This window comes from Propithecus coquereli, unplaced genomic scaffold, assembly GCF_000956105.1.
Source record: "Propithecus coquereli isolate 6110/MARCELLA unplaced genomic scaffold, Pcoq_1.0 Scaffold235, whole genome shotgun sequence".
Classification (NCBI taxonomy): Eukaryota; Metazoa; Chordata; class Mammalia; order Primates; family Indriidae; genus Propithecus; species Propithecus coquereli.
The window spans coordinates 5,426,563-5,448,591 of record NW_012147897.1 but is presented as its reverse complement, the minus strand read 5'-3'; the positions used below and the strand labels follow the sequence as shown (position 1 = coordinate 5,448,591).

Sequence of the window (22,029 nt, the reverse complement as noted above, 5' to 3'; positions counted from 1 at the left end):
TTAAAAGACTGCAAAAAGCCAGTCCATGAACTAACTGGGAAGCTCACTGATGCTCTGGGGACCTTCTGTTGAGAAACACTGGTCTCACATATTCTAATAATGTAACAACACTGAACTCACGACATAGCCCACTATTAACTGAATATATTATTCCTCTGTCCCATCCCCTGCAAGCATTATACTGAATCTGTATTCTGATTTGAGTATGCTGAAAACTAGAAAAGCAGTAAGTTCAGGTTGGGGTTACATGTCAGAGTCATCTGGTTTTCTTTCTTATCTCACTGTCCCATTACATTAACCGTATTTTAATTTAGTTGGTTGCAGAAAGCTGAGATGACAATAATACTAGACAAGATTTCCCCATCCAGATAATAACATCAGCACTATAAAAGCACACTTCATTAAAAACAACACACACAACAATATACTTGCAAGTGTCAGTGATGAAATAGCTACGCAATTACTTTTGACTCATTTTCCACATTTCCCCTCTCTCAGTGGAATGCCTAATCTTCATAAGGTGTTCATTTCCTGTCTCACCCAGCAACCACCTTCTGCACTTTTATTTTGTTGATCTCTCTTGCCTGAATTTCCATGGGGATTCCTCATTTTAAAACATGTTCTTTGCTCTCACTCCTGAACACAACCCCATCAGCACTGATGCCTGTGCCTTGGATTACAACAAGTACAGAAGTTAATAGCTTGCCATGGTCCTAAGGGATTCCGAAATAATCATTGTCCTGAACAGAGCACCTAGAGTTAAAACACTCCACTAGGTGTGGAGTGTCATATTACCTAATAGCATTTGCAAAAACTGAACATCCCTTTTGCTCTCCTAATTCAATTCAAGAACTATTTATTTTCTATACAAGTCTTTCTGCAAGACATGGAAGAAGTTTAATCCCGAGTAAGATGTAGTTGAAAATATTTCAGACAAGAATAAGACAACTCAAATACACCACTTGCATTATTGAACTAGGCTGTTGTGAAAATTAAATAAGAGTATATATAAAAGCACCTCATTTCTGAGATGTCATATAGAGAGAGTTGTTCATAGGACTACAAAGACTGAGAGTACCCCGAACTATGGGAAATCAAGAAAGAGCTTATGAGGAAAGTTTTAGACAGTAATGGAAGGGCCTTATACACAACTACAATTTTGTTCCTAGTGATGGCTAGGGAAGGCATTCCAGATAAATAGAATAGCATGGAGAATGAGTATCAAGGTAGGAAATAATGTGATATACTTGGAAAACAACCAATTGTTTGGTTTCACTAAAGCACGGGCTATGAATGGGAGGGAACTGGGGATAAGATTAAAAAAGTAAGTAGTAGGCCAGGCTGGAAACTATTTAGTTTGAACATTCTCTGCACTCCTTTTAAAAATAAGGGCTTCTGGCCTGGTGCAGTGGCTCATGCCTGTAAATCCTAGCACTCTGGGTGGCTGAAGCAGGAGGATCGCCTGAGGTCAGGAGTTTGAGACAAGCCTGGGCAAGAGCAAGAGCCTATCTCTACCAAAAATAGAAAAAATAAGCTGGGTGTGGTGGTGTGTGCCTGTAATCCCAGCTACTCAGTAGGCTGAGGCAGGAGGATCACTTGACCCCAGGAGTTTGAGGTTGCAGTGAGCTATGATGATGCCACTGCACTCTACCCAGAGCAACAGAGTGAGACCCTGTCTCAAGTAGAAGATATTTTGACCTCCTCCCATGAATCACAAATGTTCTGAATGGCATCTAGAATGGAGAATCCTTTCCGAAAGGTTTTCAATTGACTTTACCTAAACCCATCAGACGTATCACTATCTATGGCAGCTATAACCTTACAGAATGTATTTCTTAAATAATAAGACTTGAAAGTTGAAATTACGCCTTGATCCATGGGCTGCAGAATAGATGCTGTGTTAGCAGGCATGAAAACAACTTTAATCTTCTTGTACATCTCCATCAGGGCTCTTGGGTGAACAGGTGCAGTGTCAATGAGCAGTTAATATTTTGAAAGGAATCTTTTTTTCTGAGGAGTGGGTCTCAACAGGGGGCTTAAAACATTTAGTAAGCCATGCTGTAAACAGATGTGCTATCATCCAGACTTTGTTGTTCCATTTCTAGAGTGCAGGCAGAGTAAATTAGCAAAATTCTTAAGGGTCCTAGGATTTTAGGTTGAAGCACTGGCTTCAACTTAAAGTCAGCAGCTGTATTTGCCCCTAACAAGAGAGTCAGCCTATGCTTTGAAGTCAGGCATTGACTTCTCTAGCCATGAACATCCTAGATGGCATCTTCTTCCCATAGAAGGCTGTTTTGTCTACATTGAAAATCTGTTGTTTAGAGTAGCCACCTTCATGAATGACCTTAGCTAGATCTTCTGGATAACTTGCTACAGCTTCTAAACATCAGCATTTGCTGCTTCACCATGCATCTTTCAATATTGTTGTGTCTCAGGGAATACAGAGGCCCAAGGAGAGGGAGAAAGGTGGGGGAATGCCCGGTGAGTGGAGCAGTTAGAACACATACACCATTTATTAAGTTTGCTGTCTTACATGGGCATGGTTCGTGGCACCCCAAACAATTACAATGGTAACATCAAAGATCACTGATCACAAATCACCACAATAGATATAATAATAATATTGGAAAGGTTTGAAATATTTTGAGAATTACCAAAATGTGATACAAAGAAAGACACGAAGTGAGCACATACCACGTGAAAAATGGTACCAACAGACTTGCTTGAGGCAAGGTTGGCACAAATCTTAAATTTTTAAAAAATGCAGTATCTGTAAAGCTCAATAAAACAAAGCATGCCTATAAAACAGACAAGCCTTCAGACCTACAACAGTTTTTTTTACTTCTGCACTCTGGGGAAATTCACTGATCTTCTACATTTACACCATTGGCAAAGATAATATATCTCACAGCCTTATTACAATACATTGCCACTGGATTGCATTTATAATTCTCATTAACCTTTTCTTAGGTCCATCCTTCCTCTACAACCTAACAACTTACATGGTTGCCTGAATTCCTGTTGCAAAGTTAATGTATACATAATAGTAGTTGTAAAATTTTGTTAACCATCTTCCTTATGCCAAGCACTATGCTTTATTTGATCATCTTAACAACCTCGTAGCATAATGACATAGGTCTTATATTAGGAGAAGCAAGACTCAGAGAGGAGAATATTTCCACAGTCACTCAGAGATAAGAGGAGAAGCCAACATGATTCCAGAGCCTTAAATAATTGGAAATAAAAAACAAAAATGAACTCTATCAAATTTAAATAATTTGAGGCAAGAGAGAGGAAGTATTTTGCATTGTATCTTTTAGAGAAAAAACAAATGTCAAGTGAACCAACTGATGATAAATGTGACTTAAATAATTAACATTTTCAGTGAGAACTTAACAACATAGTGACTTTACTTAACATACAGGGATTCACAACATGGCATTTTTCACGAGGGTGTTTTCCCTAAATCAGGAAAAGGGGTATTTCAGTCTCAAATACAGATCCCATTTTGATAAACACACTTCTTCTATCTTCTGTATGTTTGCTTTAAAAGAGCTACACTTAAGATCCAACACTCCATCTTCTGGGCTTGCCTTTCTTCAGTGGGCCACATCAAAGTGCATGTTTAGTTAACTTGTTGTATGACCTCATTTCATCTTTCAACCTGTTTTCCATTTGTGAAATGAAGGGTTCGATCAGATGATATAATAATATTCTGTCTGCTTCTAAAACACAGTAAGTCTACAATTCTGCATGGACACTTTTATTTCATCTTTATTTCTGTTCCATGGAGTACTGTTAGATAAAGAGTTAAACTACCGACTTTGTAGAAAATTTTCACATGAACAGAGATTTCTCAACTTAGGTAAAATTCCTGTAATCAAGTGGGAAATCCAAAAGAACTAATAATTTCATTCATTTCAGCAATATTAGTCACCCTGAAAAATATTTGTTTGATTATACTTTTAAGTTACACAGCAAAGAAAAACAGAAAACCAAAGCACTTGGTCCACCCTTTTTCACGGCCTCAATTCATCACATTCATCCATCGTTCAATTTAAAGCTTTGGGGTCTGGGTCTACTGTGTGCTCTAAATGCCAACAGCTGAGCAACAACCTATAATAAAATGAAGATGAAAGGTTATAAGAAATGTTCTAATTTATAGGATACACAGTAGAGAGTTGAAAATTAAAGCCACAGCATTTAAGTCTGAGCACAATGTGAAAAATCTCCCACTTCTGGAAGGAGGCCATCAGATTTAATTGGATGCCATGAAAGCAAACAGATGCTAATTTAGTGGAAACAGCAATAATTTCTGAACTCTGCATTAAAACAGCTTGATTAACAAACAGAAGCTGAGAATTTTTATAGGAAGGAATATATAATTCTTAAAATAAGGTGTTGTCAACAGGTGTTTAAGTACACCTGAAACACGTAATAATAGAAATGAGGAGTCAGAATTATAGCAGTATGAGAACTAGAGCTCTGGAATTTTCATTTATGTTTTCAATATAAGCGCTTTATACCAACAAAATCCCAGGTGCCAGTCACTATTTTAGGGAAAATTTAATACTTACAGAAATAAGGTTCAAGATATTCTAATTGCTTCAAGAAGATGCCATTAGAAAAAATCCTCATTCATTTATTTAACGAGCCAGTTATTGCTAGGCCAGGAGATAGGGTGAGGGAATAGAGAGATAAGGAATCAGTCCGCTCACTGCTACTCTGCAAATCCTGTCCCTTCCCTCCTGGCAAAATGTAATCTAGTTATGTTGAAGGGGAAGATTGTAAACCTCTAGACCTGCCTATGTGGCTATAAGAAAAACAAAAGATGGCAGGTCACAAGACTTGGGGACTTGTCTGGTCAGCCCATTTATTGAAGGATACATGACTGCCTCATGCACCTTGTCACAAAAAAGGTGGTACATCATTAAAACAGACCACTCCACTCTCACGAGAATCAGATCCACAGGCAATGACTAGTATCTCAGCCCAATATTATCTGATTTTGGACACATTTGCAATTTCTTTGTATTTTAGAAATTGTCTCTAAAAGAAATCAGAATCAATCAGGAAAAAAGGGCAATGCTTGGGGTTTTGGTCAGGATCCTCCATAGGAATTTAAGCACACAAAATCAAGGAAATGGGAAAATCAACATGAGCATTTCTCTAGGTTCCCATAATTCCACTGCAGAAAAACAGCTGACCATCTTTTAGAGATTTGTAAAAGTCTTGTCGTCAACATGCCAGGAAGTTTCAAAAGTCCCTGCCAATTATACCACCCTCTATTTCTCCCTCTGAGAGTAAAACAAAAAATTTCAGACATCTTTTGATGGCTTGAAAAAGCCATATGCTCTAACCAGCTAGGCCTACTCAAGGACTATTTCACTAATCCATTCTGAATGTATCATCTACCAGACAGTTAAGTAGCACAATAACAATGACTAATAAATTTCATTTCAAAAATCACTTTAAAACCTACTTTTCAGTCCTCACTGAAAGAAGTGCTGGAAGTGGGGGGTGCACTGCAGCTGGACTCTGGTTACATTCCTTCGTGTTTTGTGGTCTGAGCCTCACAGTGAAATGCAGCAAAGATTTCAGAGTTTCCCTTTACAGTGTGCAGGTGCACAAGTAATGGTTTAGGCAAGGCATCAGTCCAGACCCGTGTTTCCAACAGGCTAGACAAAGGACAAAATAGCTTTTTTTTTTCTTACAGCAAAACTGGAAGGGATCTGAACTCTACTATCTCACATGCCAATAGTCAGATGAGACAGGTAATCAGAGCGAGTAGAGGCTGAGAATTCCTAGGACTATTACATTAAGTATAATTTGTCCAATGAGCCATTCAATTCCTATTTTCTATCTCCCATGATGACCTGATTCCATCTAATAACCAGGGCAAGGTTTACATCAAAATCAAAAATTCACGGGCCGGGCGTGGTGGCTCACCCCTGTAATCCTAGCACTCTGGGAGGTCAAGACCAAAGGATTGCTCGAGGTCAGGAGTTTGAGACCAGCCTGAGCAAGAGCGAGACCCCGTCTTTACCAAAAATAGAAAAAAGTAATCCGGATGTGGTGATGTGCACCTGTAGTCCCAGCTACTTGGGAGGTTGAGGCAGGAGGATCACTTGAGCCCAGGAGTTTGAAGTTGCAGTGAGCTCTGATGATGCCACTGCACTCACCCCAGGGTGACAGAGCAAGACTCTGTTTCAAAAAAAGAAAGAAAGAAGGAAGGAAGGGAGGCAGAGAGGGAGGAGAAAAGAAAAGAAAAGACCTTACAAAACTGAAAATTCAGAAGAAAGGAAGACCATGTCTAATCTGCTCTCTCAGTGATCCAGGCTAAGAATAACTGAGGCATAAGCATAATCAATAAATGAATAATATTTCTATGTATATATTTATTTATACATCAATGTTGTTCCAAAAAGGATTTGAAGTATTTTACAAAAATGCATAAAACCAGTGAAAACATTTACTAGTTCATAAAATCTAATATACCATCAATTGTGAAATGCATCATTAAATTATGTATCACTAAGAAAAGATAAATATTAACAATCATAATATGACATACCATCAAAAATGAGATGCATCTCATTTTTGTCAATATTATAAATTCAAAAATGTGTATGTTAGAATCAACAAAATATGTGTTTCAGCAAAAGGTAGAAGATAGATGTAGAACATAAAATTCATTTGCAAAAATGCAATCCCTGTGGTTCCCTGGCTACCAAAGGAAAAAGGTAACAACCACCTAAATCCATCTGGCCCTCCCAGATTGCTTGAGAAAATCAATCAGTCAATAAACAAATCACTGCTGCTATTCATATTGGGGCATACTACTTGGAGTTGCCCAAGAAGCTCCTTCACAAATTAAAGTATGCAATTGATCTGGAGAAAGAATATTTATTTATTTATTATTTCAAGGAACACCCCTTCTTCAAGTTCCCAAAGTGATTTTCCTACATAACTATTACTTTAAGTCAGATTATCATGTAAAAATTTGGTAAAAATCTGGAAAGACACTTAATTTCCATTAATATAGAACCTAGAGAAGGTTGGTCAGGGATAGATCATTCTCCCGAAAACTACAAGGTGATCTTTCTCAAGTACATATCTGTCATGGTATCCTCTCTTGCTTAAAATCATCTAGGGGTTCCTTCATCCCTTATAAGTAATGTTTTTCATCGTTAAACAAACAAAATGATGTTAGTGAATACAGTAGAGTAGGTAGATCCAAGGGCCTGTCCCTTCAGAGAAACATCAAAAAATTAAGCAAAAAATTGTTAAAAGCAACTTTGTCAAAACTCTGGAAAACAGTCAAAGGTTTATATCAACCAACAATGTTAAGTCAAGAAAAAAGAAACTTGAAATCAGGAATAAAGCTTTGTAGCATTTTCACTTGTCCTGGCCCTACTCTCTTTCCCAGCTCAGGAGTGGCCTTGAAGACAGAAGACTGAACTCCCAGTGTGGGGCTTGATCCTTGGTTCTTAAGGGAGCAGAGCAGACCTTATTCAAAAAAATTTGCGTTTCTTCTAATTTGTCTGGGGGCTACCTGAAGGACTGACTAATGCAAGAATGCAAGGCACTTGCCTTTGTTTCTCATCTAGCCAGAATTCACTCAGAGCTGAAAAGCAGCTAATATTGTTCAAGTTACAAGGCAAACAAACAACCCACAGACACTTGGGGCAAAAGATTACAACTGAGACATACAACGGACTGCCTAAAGCCTGAAAGGAAAATCTGGGGAAAGTTTCTTTGAGAAGTTAGGGCATTTAGAAGCATCCTTACAGTAGGGAACTGAGAAGGTATACTCATACCCAGAACAGAAAGCATACTCAGAAAAGACCTGAGAAGATACCAAGCTTTCACCTCTGGCTGATAGCTAGGCTCAGTGCAACCAGAAAATAAAGGTTAAGGCTTTCAAGTTGAAATTAAAGGACAGTAGACAGTAACTTGGAGCTCTATGAAGAAATAAAGCTCTTCAGTAAAGGTAACTACATAGGTAAACAAAAAAGCATTATGGGCACACAATGTATAAAGATAGAATTTGTGACAATAACAACATAAAGGTGGGAGGGAGACAGGTGTATAGGAACAGAGTTTTTTTATATGCTATTGAAGCTAAGTTGGTATCTGTTCAAACTAGATTGTTATAAATATAGGATATTAATTATAATTCCCATGGTAACCACTATGAAAATATCTTAAAAATATACAGAAAAGAAAATGAGAAGGGAACCAAAATGGTACACTACAAAAAAAATCAATTAAGCACAAAAGAAGGCAGTAATGGAGGAAATGAGGCACATAAAGGTATAAGACATATAAAAAACAGACAGCAACATGGCAGAAGTCCTTCCACACCAGTAATTACATTAAGTGTAAGGGGATCAGCAGAGATTGGTAAAATGAATTTAAAAAAAAGCATGCTCCAACTATATGCTGCCTGCAAGAGACTCACTCTAGATCTAAAGACACAAATAGGTGAAAAGATGGGAAAGATATTCCATGCAAAGAGTAACCAAAAGAGAGCTGAGGTGGCTATATTAACATCAGACTAAATAGTCTTTAGGTCAAAAATTGTTACAAGAGGCAACAACATCCTCTCAATCTAGAACAGTGGTTCCCAACCCTGAGCACATGGTAGTAACACTTCAGGATCTTCTAAAACACATTTAATGTCTGGGCCCCACCAAGTGAATCAGAATTTCTGGGGCAGAGTCCAGGAATCTGGGGGTCAGAAGCTCATTTTTAAAAGCTCCCTGGCCGGGCATGGTGGCTCACGTTTGTAATCCTAGTGCTCTGGGAGGCCAAGGTGGGAAGATCGCTTGAGATCAGGAGTTCAAGACCAAGCTGAGCAAGAGTGAGACCCCGTCTCTACCAAAAACAGAAAAAATTAGCCAGGTGTGGTGGCGTGCGCCTGTAGTCCCAGCTCCTTGGGAGGCTGGGACAGTGGAGCAGGAGGATCACTTGAGCCCAGGAGTTTGACGTTGCTGTGAGCTAGGCTGACGCCATGGCACTCTAGCCTAGGCAACAGAGTGAGACTCTGTCTAATTAGACTCTGTCTAATTAATTAATTAATTAATACAGATGATGCTATTATGCAACCAAGGTTGAGAATAACTTACCTACAATATTCTATATTATCTTATCTTCCTGATTTTCTTCCTTTTACTTTTCCAGGGCTTCACTAACTGTTTCTTAGAGGCTTCAGATGTAGACTTAGATGATTTACTTTTACATCTTGCTTTTTTTTTCTGATGTATGCACTTAATGGGTATAAATTTCCCTCTGAGCACAGATATAGCTGCACCTTACAAGCTTTGATATGCTATATTCTCATTATCATTCAGTTAAAAATAATTTTGAACTCCCATTATGTTTTCTTCTTTGATCTATAGGTTACACAGAAGTATACTGTTTAATATTCATACATTTGTGAATTTTGTTATTGGATTCTAGTAAATTCCACTGTTGTTAGTGTACAAATTCTGAATTATTTCAATCTTTTGAAATTTGTTGAGGACTGGCATAGCCAATTTTGGTAAATGTGCCGCATGTACCAGAAAAGATTGTGTATCCTGCAAATATTTAGTGCAATGTTCTTTATACTTAGACTTAGTTTATTAATTGTACTGCTATGTCTTTTAGATACTGATTCTTTTGTCTACTTGTTCTAATTGTTAATTAAACAAAATTTAAAGTCCTCTGCCATTGGATTTCCTTGTAGTTCTGTGAATTTTTATCTCTACCTTTGAGTTTGTTTTTAGGGGTGTGTGTGTATAAATAATTGTCTTTATCATCGTAAAATGTTCTACTTTATTATAATTGCTTTACATTTCACTTTAATATTAGTATAGTTTTATTAGTTCTCATTTGGATAATATTTGCATAATGTATCTTGATTCACTCTTTTACTTTCAATATTTCTGTGTCCTTATATTTAAGGTATCTCTTGAAAGCAAGATGAGTTTAGTTTTTTATTCAGTCTGACAATCTTTGTTTTTAAAAAGAATACTAATACCATTTATATTTAATGTAATTATAGAATAAGTTTCGTTTCATATCTGCAAATGTACTAGTTTGCTCTTTATCTCACTTATTTAATGTTCATCTTCCTTTCTTTTCTTGTCTTCTTTTGAATTAATCAAGTATTTTCAATTTTTTCCCACTTATCACCTCTATTAATTTTTTGCTTGCACAAAACAACTCTTTTAGTGGTCATGAGATCACAACATGCATCCTTCATTTATTAAAGTCCAATATAAATTATTATCTTTACCATTTTCCAGACAATGCTAGGATCTTAGAGCACTTTAACTCCAACTTTGACCCTTCCCACCTTTTGTGTTAGAATCACGCATTATAATCCTACATATATTTCATGCATGTGTATCTTATATTTAATAAGACATTACTGTTTATTTTATAGTCAAAATTAATTTAGATACACACATATTTATCCTTTCTACTGTTCTTTGTTCCTTCCTACATTTCCACGTTTCTGTGTGAGACTATTTTTATCCTGCCTTTAGTATTTCCTTTAGTCTAGTTCTGCTGGAATGAACTTTTTCAGTTTTGATGGTCTAAAATGTCTTTATTTTGCCCTTACTTTTGAAAGATATTTTCACTGGGTATAGAATTCTAAGTTGACAATTACTTTCTTTCAGGACTTTAACATACTGACTGCCACATTAGGAAAAAAATGTTTTCCTTGGGGCCACAGTGTTTTATTATGAAAATAGAATAAAAACTTTGAAAACAAAATTATCCTTTTTAATTTAATGAAAAATTTGTTATTTTTTATTATTTTCTGTGTGTGAGTTATATAAAACTTGAAAAATAGTTCATGTGGTTCCCAAGGTGGAGAGTTGTGAGTTACACATGTTTCACAAGGCCCTAGGCTCAAGACTAGCCTGAGTTAAATACAACTCACAGGGCAGTTAAAGTGTTAAAATGTCATTGCATCACTTTCTGGCTGCCAGTGTTCTGTTGAGAAATCAGCTCCCAGTCTTAATCTTTTGATGCTAATACGTCTTTTTTCTTTAGCTGCTTTTAATATTTTCACTTGTCTTTGATTTTCAGCATTTAATTTCCCCAGGAATGTTTTCTTCATAGTTATTCTGTTTTGTATTTAATGTTTCTTAAATTAATAGCTTAATGTCTTTTGTTAAATTTGAAAAATTCTCAGTCATTATCTCTTAAAATATTGTGTTCACTCCATGCTCTTTCTAACCTCTCTGTGACTGCAATTATATGTACATTAGACCTTTGTGTTGTATCCTACATATCTCTAGCACTTTTCTCTACATACCATCTCTCTTGGCTTTGGTTAGAATATTTTCTACTGGCCTATCTTCCAGTCCACTAATCCACTTTCCAGCTATGTTCAATATGCTATTAAACCTTTTATCCTTTTCGTGGTTGGCTCTCTGAAAAATCTTTTAACTATTTCACTTGCTGAATGGTAGGCAACAGATACTATATGAATATTTGCAGAACATGTAACAGATGTCCTCACAAAAGTAAAAGGAAAGTAAATTAAATGGAGTAAATTTTGCTATCATTAACAATTTTTGGAAGTGTAGGAGTTACACCAATAACATCTAAATGAATAAATACATTTGATTTAAAAGAAATGGAGCACTTTACAAAGGTTATATAAAAGTTGCCACATTTTAGGTCACATTTTATATTTTTAATATATCCCATGCTTTATACTGGCTTGATGTTAGAAGCATTAAAAAAAAGGCACTTACTCTCTCTCCTTTTCAGTCAGCTTGTCATTGATATTATCTTTGATTGTTGATCTAGATCCCTTATGAATTATAGGATATCTGAGGGGCACTTGTAGGAAAAAGGAAATCATGGAGACCAAATGTGCAGTGTACCCAAGGGCAACAGCAATGCTTCCATCATCTTTTGCTGTAAATTCAAAAGCATAGGAAAAGAAAACAACTATTTACCTTAGAAATGTAGCTATGAGATAATAACATACCAATTCAAAGGAGATCTAAATATTAATCACTTATCTAAATTATATGCATTCTATACAAATCTAAACATATTAACGACTTGAAATTTCATCTACTAACTATATTTAAAACCATTTCCCAATAATTAATGTGAAGAGATTAACGTTTGATATATACCTCAAGCAAGAGTTCTTAGTGCACCCAAATATCCATTACTTTCTTTCCCAGCATTTTGAAAGGGGGAATTAATACTTGAGTCTATTACATGACATGAAAATTAGTTTCAGAGGTTTAAATGTAACACAGTATATAATCATACATTTTATTCATTAATGACTTTCTAGGCAATATAGCTGTACTATTGTACAACATTATTAGTTCTAAAGTGAAATGAAATAGCATAATACATTCTTATGGGATAAGTTCTCGATATTTATAAAGACAGTGTTACATGAATAAGCCTGTGAGATTTGAATGGGATAAGGGAGATAAATGTTTTGAACAGTAAAAGCAAAAGGTCAAAAACTACATTTTTGATACACCGTCCTATTTACACAATTTAGGTGGAAGCAATTACTGGGGGAAAAATGCATTTATCCTATAGTCAAACATAAGCATCTACCTTTTAAAAAGCCACAGACAACTACATTTAAAAACCCATTCAGATTTCTGGCACTACCTATGAAGTGACAAATGATTCAGGTACCCAGAACTGAGAGTAGCCCAACAGAAAGTTTTAAATTTCCTCCAGAAGGAAGGAAAAAGGAACTGTTTGGTATATACTACTCCTAAAATGCTCTAAAAAGTACACAAGTACATGTGTGTGCACATGAACATATGCGTGTGCACACATGCGTGTGCACGCACACATACACACATATACACTCTCTAAAAGATTTAACACACACTCTGGAATACCTTACACCTGCCTAGAGAATAAGGACTGAAATGATCGAGATGACCATGGCTTGACTATTTCCTGACTTCTAGGGGTGTTGTTTTTTTTTTTTGAGACAGAGTCTCGCTTTGTTGCCCAGGCTAGAGTGAGTGCCGTGGCATCAACCTAGCTCACAGCAACCTCAAACTCCTGGGCTCAAGCAATCCTTTTGCCTCAGCCTCCCAAGTAGCTGGGACTACAGGCATGTGCCACAATGCCCAGCTAATTTTTTCTCTCTCTATATATTTTTAGTTGTCCAGATCATTTCTTTCTATTTTTTAGTAGAGACGGGGTCTCGCTCTTGCTCAGGCTGGTCTCGAACTCCTGACCTTGAGTGATCCACCCGCCTCGGCCTCCCAGAGTGCTAGGATTACAGGCGTGAGCCACTGTGCCCGGCCTAGGGGTGTTTTTAACCTCAATTGTTAACAGTATTTTTCACATTCTTCTTTTATATTTATATTTAATTATCTAAGCATTACCTTCTTATTGTGAGAATGCCACTATAGACATCTATCTATTCCTCAGTGCGTTCCCCACCCTTGATTATCATAATAGACTCTTCTTTTCTCTTTGATCATCCTATAAAAATAGGTAACTTTTGTTATTAAATATTTTTCTTCTGCCCAGAATTGTCTGTAGTACTTTATATATAACAATCATTCATTCACCAACAATTACTAAACTGGGCACCTTTTTTATGCTATTTCATTCATTTTACAGATAAAGAAAGTGAGGTTCAAAGAGATTAAGGAACCTGTCTAAAGTAATGGAGCTAGTAAATAGGTTGGCCTGACACTAAATCCTCCATCCTTAATCACTGTACAATACTGTCTCAGAACTTCATTTTTAAAAAATTAATATGTAACAATTTTTAACTTGGGACCCTAGAATGTACCAATCATATGACATACATGTACTACCTTGGTTTCTTCACAGTTTTCTAGTGAGGGCAAAGAGACATCAAAATTCTGTGAGTCCTCGATGATTTGTATAGTGCTTGGTGGAAAATGGGCTTCTCAACTAATGTTTGCTGCTCTCTCAAAACAAACTCATGAAAAAAAATCAAACAGCATTCATTTTGACTGACTACCGAGTCATGCCCTAACTAACTGGAATCCTAATTGTTTTTACAGACCATGTCTTCTAACCCCAATCCCACCCAAGTACTTTGAGTACTACTATAACACTCTACTTCTGTTGAAACCTGTACATCATGTTACCTTAGGGGCTAAAAATACTTTATATTACAAATTCATCATCTTATAGTATTATAATATTAGAGACAGGAGAAACCTTAGAAATCGCTGAGTCCGATGCTATCAACTTAGAGATAAGAAAAATGAGATCCAGGTGGTGTAAGTGGCTTGATAAAAGTCATGTAAGTAAAAACTGTTTAAGAGGTTTAAATATAACACAGTATATAATCACACATTTAAAAACTGTGAGTGATGAAAGAAGTGGGTAAATTGTGTCCACATTCCGGCTCCCAAGATATCTATGTCTGGAGTCATAACTGGGGCTGTGAGTACCTTCACAGGTCACTGAATTCTGTCTCTTGCTTTCTGTAAAGATTAGGGCTTACAAAATTTAAAATATTCCTATCAGTAAAAGGACTTAGTTTTTAAGAACCTCCTTTTGAAGGGAAGGGGGGAAAAGGAAGAAAAAGAGGACTTAGAGTAAAGATGGTTACTACTATATTAAGTTGAGACTTTCCCACACGTGCTTTATACTAAGCTTTTCCTTTCCTATATGACCTGACAGAAAATGATTTGAAAACTTCCAGAAAGCAGCAGGACTCTTAATTAGCCTTTCAGACTGGTCAAATGCAAACTATGAATGTTAAAAAAGTCTATCTGATGCTAAACACTCAGGCACCTACATTTTCCCCCATATTACTAAAAGGGGAATGCTAAAGAATTGTATTTGCATATTTCAAGACTAAATCCATATCTCTGTTAAAAGAACAAAAAAAAGGTCTTCTGACATCACCTTCCACTAATAAACAAAACAATTTTGCTTAAATTTAAAGATACAAAGGCATCTCTAAGAGAAGCCTACCCACAGAAATGAAAAACCAAAAAGAAACAGCAAACACTGAAAATTGAATAATATTGGAAATCAGCTTTGATTCAGGTTATTTGCATTCACCATTTTTGCCACCACAAGACTCCCCACTCGACCTATTAAAAATTCTAGGTTGTTTCCCATTCCAGCCCATAGTGCTCCGTGACAGTGTTAAACATTGTGGTGTTGGATTTCCAATATTGAAGCTTTATATTAAAAAGCATTTTAAAAGGACCACGGGTGAAGCATTACAGGACCCAAGGGTATTCCAATACCCTCAAAAGGAAAACCACCTCCAGGTAGGGAAGTGACTTTCATCACCCCAAGACCACTGAACCTCCAGTGGGAAAATGTGAGCTCATGTGGTTAATTATGGCTATTGCAGACCATGCAACCTCAGATATCACATTCTGTTGCCAATCACTTTAGCTAAAAAACCAAAAGGTTTAAGGTTTCCAGTATTCTAAGATCTGAAAGACTCTTTACCTGCCAAAGCCAAAATCTTGCTCTCTGGGGTGTGCTTTTCCAGTAAGCATTAATGACGTCCCTAACACCTAAGCAGAGCAGAGGTTTGTGTTCCTTATGCTGCTCTGGGGGTTACAAAGGTCACAGATGATAGTTTTATTAGTGAGAAGTTAGAGGGGGAATGGAGGGTCCAGGGAGGAACAGGAATGAACTTTAAGACTCAGGTATACGAAAAAGATGCTAATTCAAACCAAGTTTTAAGGGGCTCAAAAAGAAAATAAAACCCCACTATTTCCTCATAACAAATATATCTGATTGTTTTTTAAATGTAGGTAGCCACTCAAGGCTGCAGCTTTTGTGTAATTTTTATGGCAATAAATTCCACAAACATGCAATGGCCATGACGCAACATGATAAATTAATTCAAATGTTCCTTTGATTTATATGTTGGACAAACTGTCAATATTCAAATGCATCCAAGTACAATAAGTGATCTAAAAGCTCTTACCATCCTGCCTTCCCAATCACTGAGGCAGCTGATTTGTTAAGGAACCAAGCACCCACTGATCCAGACAGGACAAAATATTTAAGACTCTAATCACTGCCACAGCATCTATGGAATCATTCCATGTTCTCAATGAGACACTGTTTGACATATGGACTCTCCTTTCCAAGAAATCATGCCTGCATAAAGGGATACAGACACAGAAGGAAATCTGGGTCTCATTACCACAAAAGGCTTTTGTGTTATGGATTACTTAAAAAACACACACGCACACATTTTTTTTTTTTAAAGCTAAATTTCTTGGTCAACGGAACTCAGATGAACACCCTTCACTGGACGACTTTCTCCCATTGTGTCCAGGTCTCTTTGGTATACTCTAACAGCAACTTACCCATTTAGAAAAGCACAGTAAATGCTGGGGCACTATGGTGGAGTTTCTCAAACATTGTCAACCCATACAGTGTAAAGTCTATCCCAGCAAAGTCTCATGAATATCACAGAATAACCAGTTTGGTGTTCCTTCACTAGAGTCTTTCCCAGAATGCAGCTGCTATAGAATACTAGAAAGTTGTCAGAGGTTTAGAAGAGGTTATTATTCAAAACAAGGAAGAAAGATGCATCACGACAGCAGTAACATGGACCTTAGAATCAGGGAGATCAGGCATAACCTTAGCTTTACCACTGGCTAATATGAGTCCTTGGAAAAATTAACTAATCTCTCAGAGCCTCAATTCTCTTGTCTTTTAAAAAAAAATTGAGGGTAATTCCTTTCCTCACAGAAGGGGTTAATTCTCACCACTGTGAGAATCAAAGTAATGAATGTGATAACATCATGCGTGATGTTCCATGGTACCATATTTCTACTTACCTACCCAACCTAAAATGTCCTCCTACCCTTCTTTCAACAGGGAAACACCATTTTATCTTTTAAGACAGTGCAAGCATCATCTTCTCTATAAAGGTTTTCCTGATCCCCTCCTGATATGACTGATTATTTCCACTTCTTTGAGTCTCATGTAGTACCTGGTATAAACTTCTAAGTGTCTGACACAGAGTATGAATTCAATAACTATTTCTTGATTGGCTTGATTACAAATCTGATGCCCTCCACTGGACTGTAATCTCACTGAGGTAGGATCAATGTCTTAATCACTCTTGTATACTCTCGGCAGCTGGCACAGTAGATGACATACACAAGGCACTCAATACACTTAGTATACGGAAGTATTTGCCAGATGCTAACCTAAGACTTTTAAAGTCCAATACTACTCTATATGCTTCTTAAAATTTCAGATTCCTGGGGATCATGGGGAGTGAATAGGACCTTAGAGTAAAATTAAACACTTATGTCATTTTATCTCTCATTTCATTTTTCAGCAAATGTACTAAAAAATTGTATCACCTTTTTAAAGAAAAAAGAGACTGTATTCAGCTTGTTGGGCATTCTAAGCATAGATAGCTATAAAAGCTATTTAAAAAACTAGGAAACAAAGAACTTCAAAGAAAACAAAAACATAATCAAGAAACATCCCAGAGTGCATTAAAGCAACACACTACCACTACTGACATTCCTGCTTCCCTTACTGCCTCCCTTCAAATCATTCTGTATTGAGCAACCAGAGAGACTTTCAAAAAAGCCTAACTCAGCCCAGGCCATCCCCTTTCTTGAAGCCCTTCAGGCATTTCCCACTTCATTGAGAATAAAATATACACTCCTTACAGTGGCCTCAAGGCCCTGGCTGTCCTCTCCCACCTCCTCCAGTGTAACTCTTCCCCTTGCTCACTATACTCTAACCACACAGGTCTGGTCTTTTCTGTTCTTCCTTCTTTCCTCTCTCCTTTGCAACTAATTACAATTATATTTATTGAGTACCTCCTATATAAAAAGCTCTTTCAAATGTTATCTCATTCAATCATCACAATGAATTAGAGATATATTAATAGATAATATCTCATTTCACAAGTAAAGAAAGTAAGCTGAAAGATTACATGATTTACCCAAAATTCAGGTCTTTTCTCCCATATCCTGACCTTGAGTTTTTTTCAGACATGCCAAGTTCATTCCTCTTCTATCATGACCTTTGTACTTGCTGCCCCTTCTCCCAGGAATGATCTTGCCCCAGCTGTAGCATAGCTGGCTCCTTTCAGACTTCAAATTTTCTGTTAAATGTTTCTCCTTAGAGAGAGGTCTTCTCTTACTGCTTTATTTAAAGTAGTTTCTCACATTCTCTATCACAGCACATTCTTTTATTAAATACTTGTTAATGTCTTATTTTCTTATTTATTGGCTGTCTCTCTCAATAGGCATACATTCCGTGAAAGGAGAGAACATGTTTGCAATTTTTTGTCATTGTATCCTCAAAACCCAACACAGTGCCTGGCATATAGGTGTTCAATAAATATTTTTTCAATGAAAAAATGTTCTGTATCGTGGGAACCTGGCACAGGGCTCAAGGTACTCAATATGTTTATTAAATGAGTAAGGAAAATGATACACCATGGGCTTTAAGACACCACAACTTTACCTAAAATTAACACCAAAGCACATTTTTGTGACTCACAGAGATTTGAGGGAGCATTGTGCAGTGGAAGCCAGACAAATCCCAGCTAGATTATTACCTAGCTTTCTAGTCTTGAGCAAGTCATTGAATACCGCTTTCCTCATAGGTTTCCTTTCTTTGTTTTTGTCAGGATTAAAGATAAGGCAAATTCTCAGGCTTTTACAGATACTGGTATACCTCACTTAATTTTCACAACAATCATGTCAGACAGGCAGGACATAACATGTTTACATATCGAGTAGGAAATCAACTCAAAGGTTACACAACTTGCTCCAAATTACATGGTTTATAGAGGGGAACCAGGGCTTGAACATAGTTTTTCAACTCCTGGTTTAACACTGTCCTTATATCACGTCCCGACTACTTATTTGTGATAAGGGACAAAGGAGGTAATACATTAAAATTGTCTTAAATGTTAAAAGAGCACAAATAACAATAAGTTTCTTTAAAGGAAAATGGAAGAAAGTCCTGATCAAAGCTAGTAATGCTCTTTTCTTGAATAACTTCTTCCCAAACAGATAATATGCTAGCTTTGGGAATCATCTATAAAGATATTTAATAGGCTTCAAAGCATTGTTTAGGCTAAGGGAAAAGAATCCACTTTGCTAACAATAAAAATAATCTCTTTACCAATATGCCAAAAAAATAATAAATTCCAAGAGATTAGGAAAAATAAAAAATTTTAAAATATAGAAATTACTATGAATCATATTTTATAATACCTTTAATGTAATTTTTTTTTTTAGTTAAAAGAGAAGAGAAATGATAGTACTACAAATCAAACCTATAGTAGTGAATATGTCACAAAATTACATTTTAAAATGCTTTTCAGGTCAGCAGGAATATGACTTTCTAAATAACAACAGAATAGTTTAATGTTTATTGCTCCTCTGCTCCCAAATACACACAAATTTTTCACAAAAATCAAAACAAAAGGATAGGGGGATTATTTGTATTCTTAAGAACCCCACTCCTGATTTGCTTAAAGCCCATTTAAAAACTATTTTCTTTTAAATTTCAAATATAAGGTTCAATTATTATTTTTCTATCATCAGACCCAATATTCTACTATGTCTCCCATCAGGGAATCTGACTTCACATACCTGCACTTGGGAGGGGACAAAAGGTCCAAAAACTCTTGTGTAAAAGTGCTAGACAACCAACATTTCAAGATAACTCTATTCCTATATATTATACACACCAAATCTTTAGAAGTATAAAAGAAATAAAATACCTTGGAAGTCTTCAGAATTGGGCAACTTGACACCACACACAAAATAATCCTTATGCTCATTCTGTAAATTTAATTAAAGAATGAAATTAATTACATTTTTAGATTAATTATATAAGAAACAAAGAAACTCTAAGTCAAATCTCAAAAAAATTCAGCATTGTCAAGACAATACTGTCCTAAGCTCAAAATATTATAATTGCTGAAGCTGGATGATGAGTACATGATTCAGTATAGTACTCTCCCTACATCTACATACGTTTGAAATTTTTTATTCTTGGCTAATTCACATCTATAAGTGATTTAACAAGATTCTATAAGCAAACTCAAATCCAATTAGCTTTCTTAAAATTAGTCTTCTAGATTACTTTTCATTAAAAAGAAAACCATCAAATTTAACAGATTTGGTTCTCTAAAAATGAATCCTAATCAGCTTTATTGAAGTTTTACTTTTTGCATTTATTCTAAGAAACTAGGTTAAAAAACTTAGCATCCTGATAGTTATCCCATGAATATCTTAAGTAACACTAATACATGTAAATTAATTAGCAATTATATTTTTAAAGCAGTACACATGTATCTACACATATGTGTCAGAAATGGTAGTGGATAATTTGGTTGAGCAAAAAGATCCTAAAGAAACCAAGAATAATTTGACATTCTTTCAGATGATAAGTGCATCCCACCACCAAACTGACATAAAAAATCAAATTGTGGAACATAAGGCTAACTAAGTCTAAATCTATATTTTATATGCATATAAACCCTGAGTGATAACAGAGTATATGATTAAGACTACAATGTGAGTTTTTCATTGAGAGGAAATTTCAAATGGAAATCATCTTTTTGAAAAGAAAAATCTTTTCAGAAAATTTGTAACTTACCAAATCAATAGGGTAAATGTAGGAAAGCTCAGAAAGTAATTGCCTGCAACGAATTGTCAACTGAGCATTAGTCTTCAGAAAGAGTTCTCTAAAGAGGAAGGGAAAAAAGTAACTTTATTAAAAAAAATGCTTTGTAACATTTATTTTCACATAATTAATGTAGAGGAAGATTAAATGGCCTGTTGTAGACCAGGAATTCAGAAGTGGAGACAAGAATAACAGCTACCATGAGTCCTGAGCTATTTCCAAACAGTATCAATCAAGCCTATATCCAGAGGGCTATTGTATATGCCCAGCACCAGGCTAAGAGATGTAAAAGGTACAGATCGTAATTCACTGAGCACCTATAAAGGGCTTTATTTAATTATTACAACCATTCTAGTAGGTTGATATTATTATACCCATTTATAAACAAGGAAACAAAATTTAGACAGGGTGAATAACCTGACCAAGATTTCACAGCCAACATTTAATAAGGCCAATTTGATTTCAAGAAAGATCCATGTGGTATTTCCTCCAAAAAAGTATTATATCTTTCATTCACAATTACATGGTATCATTATTTCAAAACAACTTGTTGCAATGTAAGAAAAATAATAAAGTAAAAAGAACAAATAAATAAAAAGCTATAGCATGAGATGACCCAACTCTTCTCTCTCTCTCTCTCTTTTTTTTTTTTTTTTGATACAGAGTCTCACTCTGTTGCCCAGGCTAGAGTGCCATGGCATCAGCCTAGCTCACAGCAACCTCAAACTCCTGGGCTCAAGCAATCCTCCTGCCTCAGCCTTCTGAGTAGCTGGGACCACAGGCATGCGTCACCATGCCCGGCTAATTTTTTCTATATATTTTTAGTTGTCCAGCTAATTTCTTTCTATTTTTTTTAGTAGAGACGAGGTCTCGCTCTTGCTCAGGCTGGTCTTGAATTCCTGAGCTCAAACGATCCACCCACCTCAGCATCCCAGAGTGTGAGGATTACAGGCGTGAGCCACTGCGCCCAGCCCTAACTCTTCTCTTGAACTATTTAAGAATCATGACCTTTGATTGGCATTAGGATTCTTAAGAAAAAAGAAAGAAAGAAAGAAACATGACCAATAGATAAAATACCCATAAAATAAATTACCTGCTCAACTGTGTTAACAATTTAAGAACAAAAGGAATTTAAGGGAAACTATAGGTCAAAGTGGAATGAAAAAGTTATAGAAAAGAGCATTTGTGGTATAATATGAAATATACATCGTTTTTGTCCCTTATTCCTACCATAGAGCACCTAAAACACCTTGGAATTTCCTGAGTGGTAAGTATCTTTTGTTATTCATAATGAGCCACTTTTGATCACATCAGAGTTTAAGCTAATGAATACTTTGGGTAGGCCCCCTAGGCCGCCTCAGGATGGAACTGGACACT

General features: G+C 36.1%; 1 protein-coding gene across 1 annotated transcript in view; it reads right to left on the bottom strand.

The window, feature by feature from the left end:
- UVRAG (UV radiation resistance associated) overlaps positions 1–22,029 on the bottom strand; it is a 286,852-nt gene that overhangs the window by 96,404 nt on the left and 168,419 nt on the right. Inside the window, exons 10-12 of the mRNA XM_012645741.1 lie at positions 20,626–20,713; positions 19,745–19,805; positions 11,763–11,928 (exon numbers count right to left, since the gene is read on the bottom strand). Coding sequence (XP_012501195.1) covers positions 11,763–11,928; positions 19,745–19,805; positions 20,626–20,713 — 315 coding nt within the window. The remainder of the gene's footprint in view (positions 1–11,762; positions 11,929–19,744; positions 19,806–20,625; positions 20,714–22,029) is intronic.